This window comes from Cnephaeus nilssonii, assembly GCF_951640355.1.
Source record: "Cnephaeus nilssonii genome assembly, chromosome: 19".
Classification (NCBI taxonomy): domain Eukaryota; kingdom Metazoa; phylum Chordata; class Mammalia; order Chiroptera; family Vespertilionidae; genus Cnephaeus; species Cnephaeus nilssonii.
Genome location: NC_137090.1, coordinates 13,426,383 through 13,440,755, shown reverse-complemented (window position 1 = coordinate 13,440,755; position 14,373 = coordinate 13,426,383). Strand labels below are relative to the sequence as shown.

At 35.5% G+C, this 14,373-nt stretch overlaps 1 protein-coding gene across 3 annotated transcripts in view; it reads right to left on the bottom strand.

Moving 5' to 3' along the window:
• Positions 1–14,373, bottom strand: part of TAF15 (TATA-box binding protein associated factor 15) — a gene marked incomplete at its 3' end in the record, with an annotated part of 35,885 nt that overhangs the window by 12,406 nt on the left and 9,106 nt on the right. For all 3 annotated transcript variants that reach the window (XM_079798255.1, XM_079798257.1, XM_079798256.1), the window contains exons 2-7: positions 13,885–13,924; positions 12,406–12,457; positions 12,235–12,319; positions 12,047–12,149; positions 8,170–8,363; positions 6,537–6,657 (exon numbers count right to left, since the gene is read on the bottom strand). In XM_079798255.1, the coding sequence (XP_079654381.1) occupies positions 6,537–6,657; positions 8,170–8,363; positions 12,047–12,149; positions 12,235–12,319; positions 12,406–12,457; positions 13,885–13,924 (595 nt within the window). The remainder of the gene's footprint in view (positions 1–6,536; positions 6,658–8,169; positions 8,364–12,046; positions 12,150–12,234; positions 12,320–12,405; positions 12,458–13,884; positions 13,925–14,373) is intronic.

Here is a 14,373-nt window from a genome sequence, read left to right as displayed (position 1 = left end):
TACAAATATACATGAAAGTAAGCCTGAATGAAAGCAGTCTTAAAATTGCAAATCATTCTAAAAGCTGATAAAATGAGCATTAAAAAAAGGTTTAACTTAAAATTGCCCACTTACTCCATACCCACTATAATGTACTAGGATCTCTTCACAGCAGAGCTACTGAGGTTCATGTTGTTAAATGTTCTGTACACCATTTGGTAGACTGTATCAGACAGAATGCAATACACTCCAACACTGCAACTTCCCACAAGAAAATGACTTATTTGGCAAATTTCCACTGTCAGATAAGTCAATGGTCCTTATGTGCTCAGCTTTATGTAAGAATCTAAGATCTCTCTTATCAAGAAACTCTAAACATCCATACATTGAAAGCTTGTTTCTCTTGACTGAATTAAGTAATCCTCTAAGATTCAAGTGCTGAAATGGAAATTAAAACACAAAGTTTTCAGATGGTGATACCTAATCTACTACTACTACTAATCTTCTGCTGTAACCCAAGAAACTAATCCAATATACTAATGTCTCTTCACTACTAAAAAGCCTCTCTGGGGATAACCATGCCCTCTAAATGGCTTTTCTAAGCCATCCAGAGAAAAACCACTCTGACTAAATTATGAGAAAGATAGTCTTCCTTTATCATTAATCTATTCTACTAACTTGATATAAAAAAATTACCTCTTGCAATCAGCTTAGATACATACATCTTAATATGCTATTTATTCTATTTTTCAGGAAGCCTAAAAAGGAAAATAAGCCAAAAGAGTTCTTGAGATTAAACTGCTAAAAATCTTATTATTAGAAACCAAAATATCTCAGGTTTCTTCAAAGATGATCATTAGAATTTCAAAAAATGATGAGAAAAGAACCAGTGAAAATGTTTATTTTAGTTCATATTCCTATGTGAGAAAGTTAAAGTCCCAGGATAAAGTAGATTTTTTTAAATAGGCAATTTTCACAAGTAAATACTGAAAGAAATACTCTTAATTATTTTGCTGTCGTCTTAACTGAGTACCAAATTGTTTATATGGCCGAAAGATAACATGTAATTTCATACATCAGCTAATTCCTACAATTTGTATTATGGCCAGCAATATAACTTTCAACAATTTTTAAAAAGGACATATCACTGCAAAATAAAAGGGATATAAAACAAATGACATTTGAATAGGTTTATAATTTCCTATTCCCTCATATAGTGAGTGGCATTTCAAATTAAGTCATCTTTACTGAGCATTTCCTTAGAAAATATAGCAGCTGAAGATTTCAACATAATATCCATAAATATGGAAACACCACACCTTAAATACGTAAACACCTAATACTAGTCTTCAAACTAAGATTCAGGGTATAGTCTTTTTTTTTTTTTAATATGTTTTTATTGATTTTAGAAAGAAAAAGGGAGAGGGAGAGAAATAGAAACATCAATGATGAGAGAGAAACATCAATCAGCTGCCTCCTGCACACTCCCTACTGGGATCGAACTGGGACATGTGCCCTGACAGGGCATCAAACCTGCTACCTCTTAGTGCATGGGACAACACTCAACCAACTGAGCCACACCGGCCAGGATATAGTCGTAACTATCACTAATCAATCTTGAAAATTTGGACAACACTAATTTTTCCCTCGGCTTCAGATTCTTCCTTTACAAAATAAGGGTCTCTATCCTTGCTACTCAAAGGGCCATCCATGGAACAGCAGCATAAACTGAGCCTGCCTAAGTCTCGAAAGAGCGTGATCTTGGGCCTCACCCTAGACGTAATGATCAGAATCTGCATTTTAATAAGATCCCCAATAAATTAATATGTACATTAAAGTTTGAGAACCACTGGTCTAGATGATCTAAAAACGTTTTCTTCCAACTTCAAATGTTTCAATCATTTTTCTCTTTTCTTATTAGATAATTCCATATTTGCTATATTATAATCTCTTATAAAAAATTATTACATTAAATACAGTAAATAAACCTCAGGCAGTACTATTATTTAACAGAGGATCGGCTTATGATTAAGAATCTTTCTTTCAAACCTACAGTAAAGGTACAAGTCCCTTTTCCATATACTAAGTTAAGGCCTCACCAGCAAATTAAGACATGAACATATGTGAACATCTATGAGTCAAGATTTTGCCACAACAAATTTGTTTTCCTCCCTGAAAAGGAAGCAAACTTGTGCAAATAAAAAAATTCCTAAAGAAAGAACATTTTAAGGTGAAGCAGTAGAGGTATTTATACTCGAAGTTACAGCTGAATGCCCCCTGCATAAGGAAACCAACTGAATACTTTTTTAAAAAAATGTATTTTTATTGATCTCATAGAGGAAGGAAGAGGGAGACAGACAGAAACATCAATGATGATGGGAACGAGCCTGTAACCTGGGCATGTGCCCTGACCGGGAATCAAACCATGACCTCAGGGTTCATAGGTCAATGCTCAACCACTGAGCCACACCGACCAGGCCAACTGAATACACTTAACTGCAGGAATGGTTGTCCCAAGTTTAAAATCACAATGAGCAGCCTACCCTAGGGTAGTGCTTAGAAAAGACAGATTTAATTTCAGGTGCTTACCAAGAAGAAAAAAGTTCTTTGACAGAATCTCTATTCCCAATCTTTAATTTAAAAATATCTAAATATATCTATTCAAGGGCCAAAACTGTCAAGAGTAAAAGAACAATGCAGTAATCTTTATTCCCAGAAAATTCAGTATCTAGAGAGAAAAAGGGACTTGGCTAAGACTGGAAAAAGATTAGTGTAAAAACAAACAAACTATACTGTGCTTGAGTTTTCATATTAGTAAAGCCAAAATGTAATATCTGAGCTACAAAGAACTCAAACATTAATTCCAAATATAAATGACTCAATGGATGTAAATAGCATTCTCAACAGTAGCCATATTTGTTTCATCTCCTCCCATGTGTTATATGTGTGTTTAAAAAAGCTTTCTAGATTCAGCATTTACCAATATTGCAGGAGGACAAGAACCTATATTGTAGAGCAGTGATGGGCAACCTTTTGAGCTTGGTGTGTCAAACTTCGCCAAAAAACTGAGCATAACTCGGGTAGTGTGTCACTTTGAGGAAAAAATCATTATTTCACAAATGTTTCATCCTCAGGAGTAGCAAATGTTTCATCCTCGGCATGCGGCCGCCTCAGCGGCCACGTGTCATCAGAAATGGCTACGCGTGTCAGTGCTGACACGCGTGTCATAGGTTCGCCATCACTGTTGTAGAGTTATACTGTCCAATACATTATTCCCTAGTCATATTTAGCTGTGGACCATTTGCAATGTGGGATAGTCTAAATTGAAAGGTAGTCTAAATGTAAAACACAAAATGGATTTCAAAGTCTTAGTATGAAAAAAAGAATGTACACTATTTTTTATACTGATTACTTAAATATTTTGGATACATTAAATAAAATATATTATTAACTTCACCTACTTTTTTATTTGACTACTAGAAAATTTAAAATTACATATGTGGCTTACATTTGTGACACACATTATATTTCTACTAGAGGCCTGGTGCACAAAATTTGTGCACAGGTGGGGTCCCTCTGCCTGGCTGGTTATCAGGGCCAATCAGGACCATCTTGCCCAGTCCCGATTGGCCAGACCCCAGCAGCAAGCTAACCTACCCGCCAGAGCATCTGCCCCCTGGTGGTCAGTGCATTTCATAGCGACCGGTCGGTCGACCGCTCAGTCGGACACTTAGCATATTAGGCTTTTCTATATATAGATTGAGCAACATTGTTCTAGACAATCACCAGAACATATGCACATTTTTAAGAGAACTCACCACAAACTTTTGTAAGAAGACATTGGAAATTTAAAAAAACAACAACTTATTTTAGGCTTCAGATATTAAAGCCTGTAACAGTTATTTTAACTTGATGACATACTAATGAAAAACTGTTATCTATAAAGTTCTGGCATTTTTGTAATGCATTCATCACAACACTGAAGTTGAAAACAGAATTTATGGCCTTAAACTTCTAATCCACTAAGATGTCAGTGATCAATTTTAGATGACAATTAGAAATTCAATCTTTTTTGCTGCAACTGCTTTTTCAAAGCAAAATACTGTTTCCTATAATCTCTATAACGTTCACATTTCTCTTGCATATATGGGAAACTGACAGTTTCCTTTTTGTCTGAATTCTTCCTCCAGTCAAGCAATCATACAACCTGAGTCTACAAGTGTCCCATCCTTTACCACATCCCACCCTCACCCTGTTCTTCAAATATAAACCCAATTAATGCAAGATATCCTTCACACAGCCCCAAAAGGATCATATTTTCAACCTTGCTATTTTTAAGTAAGATGAATAGAAACACAAATGCAAGTGTTAATGAAGACTAACAACAAATGTTTGGGTATTTTGGTACTTACATGTAAAACCACTTGTGAAAAAAATTCTAAAACTGAGCATTTTTATTTTATTTCAAAATACTCCTACAAATGGACTTTTTTTTAGCACATCTTTGAGAAAGATATTGTGACACAATTAAAGTATATGAATTTCAAATTTCAGTTTCCCATAAATGAAGTTTTATTGGAACACAATCATGTTTATTCATTTATATATTGTCTAAGGCTGCTTTGATGCTACAAGGGAACAGCTGAGTAGCTGCAAGAGAAACCGTATGGCCTGCAAAATCTAAATTATTTATTATGTGGCCTTTCACATAAAAAGTTTGCCAACCCAATACAGAGAATAATTATCACATTCCATATAGGTTTCTATTTATTGGCTGAAGGGTTGCCTCGAGTAGACAGAAATTGGGCAAGATCCCTCCCCCATTCCTACCCTGACATGAACCAGATTGGCATTTTGACCTAATTAATATATAGTGGGCTCCTGCATAAGATTTCATTTAAAGAGGTTCTAAGACTAAATAAAAAGCTATGAAAATCAAGAACTTAGTACCTGATTCAGCATATGGACTAAAACTTATACTGAAATATGTTGCCAAATAGGTTATAAAGTGTTTTAAAACATAACTTCTGGGTTGGTTATGGTATGGATTGTCACTCCTTTATCAGGAGGATCATTTAAGGTCCTTTCAGCTCTGATTCTTAAATGTCATATCTCCAAGATGAAATTATATAAAGACTTTTCATCTATCATTCAGACATAATTATAGCTTCCTTACGAAGAAAATTAAACCTGTGATATACTATAAATGTAGAGCATTCCAAGGCAGACAATTATCCAAAACATATTAATTGGAAAATTAAATATGCCTGTTGGTTATCTTGTTTGGAATTCTGTTTTAAGGTAGGAGGGAGGCTATTAGGTAAGCACTGTGTCACTTTACATTGCCACTTTACATTGTTCATTTACATACAAATGATGGCTGACTGCTCTCTTTGACAATGAAGAGGCATACAATATACTTGTTTTACCTTAGTAATTTGATCTTGGCTATCAATAAAAAGGCTTTTAATGTTTAAGTCTTATAAAAAGTTTATCAATTATGTTTAGATTCTTGTTTTGCCATATCAAAGCAATGTACACTAAACATAAAAAATATTAAGTCAGTGAGATCAAATTCCTGGCTCACTTAAAGAAATAACAGTGCTATGCATAACTGGCTGTGTTTCTCAGGTCACTGCAGGGCAGACACTCGGCTCAGTCCCAAAAGGACAAGAGTAAACTAGTACTGATATATTATTGTCAGTTAACAAGCCACTGACAATTTCAATTCCCAAGGAGTATAAATTATCTTTTAAGCCCGTGTATTTACACACAAATTTATAACCTACACACCTCATCTGAGGACAATAAATGACTACTACTTTTTCATTATTGTTTTTATGGTCAAAGTGCTAAATTTACAGATAACTTAAATGCAATTTTAAAACCAGCTTTCATAACATATGCCATAGTAAATATCAAGCTTGATAATACTGGCAACGGAGATAGAAAAGCTGAGTTACAAAGTCATTCCTTTTTCACAGTTTTAATCTAGACAAAATACACAATGGTATGTGATTTTGCACTTATTATTTCAATATTTATTTACTAAAAAAGAGGAACAAAATGGTATGGCTACATTAAATCTCTCACCAACCCCATTTTTATACTCTGCTATTGCCTTCTAATATTTTCCCTTCCCAAGGGGATTCAAGATTAAAGAAAAGCCTCTCTGCCCTCCAATCTACAATTAACTTACCTTTTATTTTTTACAAACAGAATGCTTGGATTTCTCAGAGCCATCTTTTAACATTTAGATTCTAAAGCTCTGGCAGGAAAAACATAGTTAGGTCTCCATAGTAGGGGACTTTCATCCACTGGTGTTTAATATACACCATATAAACCAACTGCTAACATAAACCTATTCTAAGGTAATTTATGCAACATCTTAAGACTGAAAATAAATTTTGAATTTTTGCCCTCTTCTCTACAACATAACCTCTTTAAAGCCTCTTAACTACATTAGATGCTGGAATTAAACCAGCCAAGTAACAACCAAAGTTAAAATTAAAAAAGAAAGAGAGAAGAAATGTAGACATTTATACCTGAAAACTTACCTTGATCCTGTCATAGGACCTCTTCCATCCTTGTCATATCCCCCACGCCCTCTACCTCCTCCCTGTGACCCGCCATATCCTCTATTATCTTCTCCATACCTACTCACATCACGACGGTCATCTATAAAAAAGAAAATAATATGTACGTAAATAACTAACTACTATTCTGCTTTCAGACACAGACTTCCCACAACAATCTTAAGTGGCTCTTTAGGTCACACTATATGTCCTTTGGAAAATGGCATATGTGAACAGAACTCAAATGCAAGCCATCATAAAACCATCTGGAATTAAATGTGTTCAGGAATTATATTTGTGTCAAACAATTAAAGTCAGACAGCAAAATGGTGATGGTGATGTAGAATAGTTTGAGTTCAAGTACAATAGGTACAAAACCCTAATAAATTACATGAAAAGCATAACCCAAATCTGAAAAGTTATTACTTTCTTGACCTCAAAAATACTTAAATGCAAATTAAGCATGGACCAGAAATAATTGGATTTTCAAACTGAGAGATACTCAGTGCACACATTCACTGAAAAAAATATTCAATGCATATGTTCACTGAAAAAGATATTCAGTGTGCCCAGCCAGTGTTGCTCAGTGATTGAACGTCGACCCATGCACCAAGAGGTAGCTAGTTCGATTCCCAGTCAGGGCACAAGCCCAGGTTGTGGGCTGGATCCCCGGTGTGCACGTAGCATGCAGAAGGCAGCCAGTCCATGTTTCTCTCACATCGATGTTTCTATCTCTCTCTCCCTATCCCTTCCTCTCTCTCTAAAAGTCAATTTTTAAAAATATTTAAAAAGTTTAACTCTCCACGTATAAATTTAAAAGATATTCAGTAAATGAGCGTCCACTTTTACTCATTCACTTACTCACTCAATTATTCATGAACCAAGCCCTATACTAGGCAATGAAGGTACAAAAATAAATAAAACTGAACTTTTGCCTTTTCTTGGCAAGGACAGATTCCTAGCTATCAGTTGTACATATAATGTGCTATCGGAAAACATGAAGAAGGAATGACTGGTCCTTCTTAGATGAGGTCAGAGAAAGCTAATATAGAATCATAATTTCCCCAAATCAAGTATACTACCACTTCCAAAAGAACTGGTAGCAGCAGCATTTGCCAAATGATCAAAGTTGTCTGAGACAAAAAGGAAATTAATGTATCAGCAATCAAAAAGTCATGTGACCATTTGGGAATCTCCAAGAAGCTCAGAAATAGGAATCTAATAAACTAATTTTGATAGCCATGAGAGAGAACATATGGTCACAGTCACTCCAAATGTTTACAGTTAAAATCCTATTTGGGATTTGTGGATTTTTTTTTTAAATCCTCACCTGAGGACATGCTTACTGATTAGAGAGAGAGAAAAAAACATCAACGTGATAGAGAAACATCGACTAGTTGCCTTCCATACACAACCCAACTGGGGATCGAACCTGCAACCCAGCTATGTGCCCTGACCCGGAATTGAACCCAGCAACCATTTGGTGTATGGGACGATGCTCCAACCAACTGAGCCACACTGGCCAGGGCTCCTATTTGGGTCTTTTAATCCAAAACTCAATATGTAAGTAATTCTGTAAGTAGAGAAATAAAAAAAAGAGGTAAGTATATCTTACCTTGTGTGTGGTGGCTGTAATTTTCCCTTTGTGAATGGTAGGACTGCTGGTTTTGATTATAGGAATCATGCTGCTGATCATAATTTGACTGCTCATCATATGAACCTTGATGATGATCATAGCCTGACTGCTGGCCATACGAATCTTGTTGACCATAGTTTGACTGGTCATATGAAGGCGCTCTTCCACTTTGGCTAAACAGAAATCAAGAACTTGAGAGATTTTATAGAAGGATATGTTTACTGTAACAAGTCAACTGACACTGATATAAAAGGTCTGACTAGCTAGACCTGAACCATATTTACTACTTTTTTGTGGTGGAAATCATTTAGTTCTTTTATCTATAAAGTCTCCTTTATCACCAATAGAATGACCTTCAAACAACAATTTAACTATCCTTGAAGAGGTGCCACATTATGAGAAAAACCATATGCACCTTTGAAAATAGTGAAGCAAAAAAATCAGTATGATTTTTACATCTCCTTAAATTAAAAAATTAAAGGTGCCACAAAGTATAGTAATGTCAATTCTTTAACACACATGCCACAAGTACTGAGTCCTTCTAATAATTACACTGAAAGGCTCTATATCACCTAATTTTAATATCTCATAATGTTTTAAGGACTACTTTAATTTCAAAGAGGAAGGTGGGAGAGAAGGAGAGAGGGAGAGAGGGAAAGAGGGAGAGGGGGAAAGGGGGAGAGACAGGGAGGGGGAGGAAGGGAGGGGGGGGAGAGAGAGAAAGAGAGAAATATCAATGATAAGAGAGAATCACTGATCAGCTGCTTCCTGCACACCTCCTACTCGGGATCAAGCCAGCAACCTGGGCATGTGCCCTGACTGGGAATGGAACCGTGATCTCCTGGTTCACAGGTTGACACTCAACCATTGAGCCACACAGGCAGGGCGGACTACTTTTTATAATTATCTTTAGAACCTACAGTACATTCTCTTTATTTTATTTTAAAAATTTATATTTACTTAGAAGCATTCAGAATGTCAATAAAACAGCTGCAACATTTTTTGCAATTAGAGTGGTATAGTCAATTAACAGAACAATTATTTCGTATAAGCTGTATCAGAGACAACTAAAGATGAAAAAACTACCATCCCTATATATAACTAATTTGTGCTGTGCACCAACAAGAACCTGCTTTAAATTGCCATGCCAATGTACAATCCCCGTATTATACCAGGCAAAGTTAGTAGCTATTGAAAATATCCGTAGGACAGGGATATCTAAAGACATTTGGTAGTGTGTTAACTATACAAAAAGAGACACTGTACAGCTTAAAAACAAATCTTACACAACTTACATTTCAATTTTTTTCTTTAAAAGGAATTAGTTGTGTACACGGGGGTTAAATGGTTTTATAGACAAGAAAAAAACTGCACTAAACCCAACTTATTCATCATCACATTCTTCATCTTAGAGTACATTCTTTTAAATATCTTCAATGATAATAATACATTTTAGAAAACAGGTATGCATTCAGATTTTTAGTCTGCTGAGTGAAAAAAGAGAATTCACTTTGTGATGCCATTTTTTATCTGAAAAGAAGTCTAACTACCAAATAATAACATTGCTTTCTTATCTCTGGCAATTCAAAAAGGAAATTCTAAGTTTGTTCTTTGCAATATGACTATTAATTACCTGCCTTAAGGATGGGGATGTTGAGAGGAACACTTAATTGGATTTGAGTTCTAATGTTCACTTTTTTAAAAGGTCTCATAACTTAGTAGTCACATCTTATTCTGCATCAGATGATCAGAACAATCAGTATGTTTCCCAACTTCCTACCCAAAATGTATCATATTAATGGTCAGAACCCTAGCACTTCACTTTTAAAATGATTGTGTTTGATCTCCAGTCAGTGCACATACAAGAAGCAACTAATCCTATATAATAAAGAGCTAATATGCTAATTAGACTGAACAACAGAAAGACCGTCTGGATGAAGCCACGGCTGCCAGGGCTGAGCCCCTTGCATGAATTTCGTGCATTGGGCCTCTAGTAAATACATAAATAAGTGGAGCAACAAATCAATGTTTCTCTCTCTCCCTTCCTCTAAAATCAATTTTTAAAATATTTTTAATTGGTTGTGAACCAAAATCTAACATTTCTCTTTGGTCTACATTTACATGTGATACTTCCAAAAATCTATCCTTATAAAAGAGTTCTTGCCGAAACCGGTTTGGCTCAGTGGATGGAGCGTCGGTCTGCGAACCGGGGGGTCCCGGGTTCGATTCTGGTCAAGGGCATGTACATTGGTTGCGGGCACGTCCCTGGTGGGGGGTGTGCAGGGGGCAGCTGGTCGATGTTTCTCTCTCATCGATGTTTCTAGCTCTCTATCCCTCTCCCTTCCTCTCTGTGGAAAATCAATAAAATATTAAAAAAAAAAAAAGAGTTCTTCTTAAATTTAAAACTAACTAGTAGGGCTTGAAGAGTTCTTCCTTCCAATGTAGCATGCTTTCTGGATATTATCCCCTACATTTGTACTCATTCTCTACTTTTCAAAGCACTCTCATTAAAGTGATAGTTTGACCTCACAAATCTTTCCCCATTGCTTTTATTTGAATTTCACTTAGAATAATTTTCTTTGCTGCAGGAGAAAATACTAGTGACTTCAGTTTTTCCTTCATTTTTTAGCTGTATAACCTGACAAACTATGTAATCTTAAGAGCGTTTCTTTAATTTTATAAAATGGAAATAGCCGAAACCGGTTTGGCTCAGTGGATAGAGCGTCGGTCTGCGGACTGAAAGGTCCCGGGTTCGATTCTGGTCAAAGGCATGTACATTGGTTGCGGGCACATCCCCGGTAGGGGGTGTGCAGGAGACAGCTGGTCGATGTTTCTCTCTCATCAATGTTTCTAGCTCTCTATCCCTCTTCCTTCCTCTCTGTAAAAAATCAATAAAATATATATTTTTTAAAATAAAATGGAAATAATTACTGATACTATCATATACTGGTGTTCAAGGATCATCAATTAAATTAGAGAATGCAAAAGCATTTCACAAAATGTAAAGCACAATAAAAAAAAAGTAAATTAATAACAAGTATAGACTCCTCAAATCTAAAAGTTAAAAAATAACAGTAAGCCCCGACTGGTATGGCTCAGTCGGTTGAGCATCATCACCCCATGCACTGAGAGGTCTCAGGTTCAATTCCCAGTCAGGGCATATAACCAGATTTCAAGCTTGATCCCCAGTAGGGACCATGTAGAAGACAGCCAATCAATGTTTCTCTCAATGTTTTTTTTTTCTCTCTCTCTCCAAAAACCAATAAAAATTTATTTTTAAAAAAACACAACTATAAAACCTATAAACTTGCTGGCAAATATTCACATACTTATATTAATAAAATATATTTTAGGGTATCTGAAATATGTAGACAGGTTTTGGCACTTTTTAAAATATTTTTGTCCCTCAAAAGATAATACATTAAAATAGTTAAAATATAAAATAAAAATAAAAGTAAGCATTGAAAAGTCTCCTTTCATAGGTAAGTTTTATTTAATCTCAGGCATAAAGGAGAGGCCAAGTTTTTCTTTCATGTGCATTCATTTACAGCTAAATAATCATTTTACAAATAACACATCATAAATATTAACCTTTTGCACTCAGATGTCAAGTGTGACTCAACACGGTTAGCATTAGAATAAAGGAATCGAGAAAAAAGCAAGCGAGTGCAAGGGTTAAATGACAATGCTGACAATTTCCACACTCTTCATAACAATAAAACTGTGAAATTCATACTCCATCAAAACATTTCCGAAAAAAATGTTTAGTTAGGAGTATATTGCTGAAACCTGTTTAATACCCAAAGTATTATTTCTACTGCCCAACACAATCTCAGTACTTTTACTGTTTCCTTACCCTCCTGATGAGTCCGTGTTTTGCTGTCCCTGGTTATTATAAGATTGCTGGCCATATGAGCTCTGTTTTTGATTCTCATAACCACCGTAGGATTGTGAATAACCTAAAGATTGGATGGATATACCACTTAGTAAAGGTTCTGATTTTTTTAAATTTGTAAAGTAGCAAATTTAACAAACCAGTCCAACCTGATTGGCTTTGTCCATAATTGGAGTAGCCGCCATAGTTCTGTCCATATGAGGAATCAGTAGTTTGCCCATAACCAGAATAGCCCTGAAATTTAGGTAAATACAAGTTTCGTCACCTATTTAAGATAAAAATAACTATTTATAAAGAACACAATTTGTATTTTAACCTACTTGTGGTGCTTGTCCATAACCTTGATTGCCTTGATTTCCATAGGAAGAATAACTGTAAAAAAAAAAAAAAAAAGTACTACTTGAAAGAAATTTGCTAGCATTGGCACAAGCAAATTTAATAGCTTGAAGAACCCTATCCTCATTTTCAAATATAAGCTTCTTTTCTGAGAAACTGCTATCAATCTGCCCGTCTCTTGAGTCTAAATTGAAAGGTGATGATCAAAGACTACTAAAGATATAAATGAAGTCACTCCCAGACCTTTTGGATGCCAAACACACACCAAAAGTTTTCCTTTGATAATCTCCCACAATTAAAACTTCACCAGAGCTGGAAAATCCCAGAGAATTAATTATGCTTGGAAGGTGGGGAGGGAGGGACAATAAGGCAACAAAACCCATAACAAATATCTGACACAGAAAAATGATGACTGTCAGTGCTTTAATCAATTTACTATGTTTTGACAGATTAATTTCTTCCTACTATTTGCCTTAAATCTGCCTTTCATTTCCTAGAAAAGGCACAGGGTGGCACTAAAAGTTTAATTTTCATACCGTGGTAATTAGAATTATGTATATCTTCAGAATATTATCATAAGATTATTTTGAATCCCCAGTGTCAAAACACAGCATGGAATACAGTTTGACTGAACAAATGTAACTTACTCAGATTTGAAGAAGTACCTAATTTTGCCTAACATCTAAGTTCTAACAAGTCAAAAACAAACTTTCTAAATATATGCCAAAGAAAACTAAAACATTTGCAAAAAAACCTTTTTATCATTTTAGAGCTTTCAAGTGCTAACAAAATTTAAATTTGAGAAATCTATTTCATTGAATAAACATCTGCTAGCTGCCTACTAAGAGATTAGCACCATCCTATGAGAATAAAAAATTAAATCAGTTTTCATGAACTGATATCTGAGATGCTATTCTGAGTATCTCACAGTGAACTGCAAAACATTGATAGTATAAGTTGAAGGCTGTATTTCTAGTAAGCATGAGAACCCTACTACATGTAAACATTCACATAAAAACATACTTTTTATTGTGAGCATGATAAGGAGTCTTTAAAAAATGCTAACCATTTCTATTATAGGGCTTCTAGAAAATCTGTTCCAAATGAACGTATTATATACAATAAAAATATGAAATGCTTTTTCTAAGAACCTGTTATAGTTCAATTGCTTAAATACTTTTAATAACTGTTCTTTTTTAAATTTTCCAAAGAAAACAATCTTTACAATACCTGTAAGGTTTGTTTTAATCTCCAGGAGGCATCTATATTCACTGATTCAAACAGTCTTTTAAAAAGGGAGGAAATGTTTCACAGCACCTATTTACAAAGGCTGACTCTTTTCCCTTGCCGAGCTAATATTTAACTCTCTTAAGATATTCAAATACCAAATAAGTGGGAAGGCCTAAATTCATCTTTTTTTCAGTTCTACTCTTTCATGGTATTAAAATGTATGTATACTTTACCTTTGCTGCTCACCCCCAGACTGACCGTAACTTCCAGAATCTAAAACACATAAAAAGAATTTTAAATCTGATTTTAAATTATGCTTCCCTCAAAGGCTGGCTTTAGACCTTATAGAATAATGTGATAAGAAAATGTCATATAAAGAAACTACAGAAGGAAAAACGAAGTTAAAGATATTGTGCAAGGAGAAATCTGTACAAGTAGTATTTGCTGTTTATAGTACCTACTAGAGGCCCGGTGCACGAAATTCGTGCATGGGGGTGGGGGGTGTCTCTCAGCCCAGCCTGCACCCTCTCCAATCTGGGACTCCTCGAGGGATGTCCAACTACCCGTTTAGGTCCGATCCCGGTATGATCGGGCCTAAACGGGTAGTCGGACATCCCTCTTACAATCCAGGACTGCTGGCTCCCAACCACTCGCCTGCCTGCCTGCCTGATTGCCCCTAACCGCTTCTGCCTGCCAGCCTGATCACCCCCTAACCACTCCCC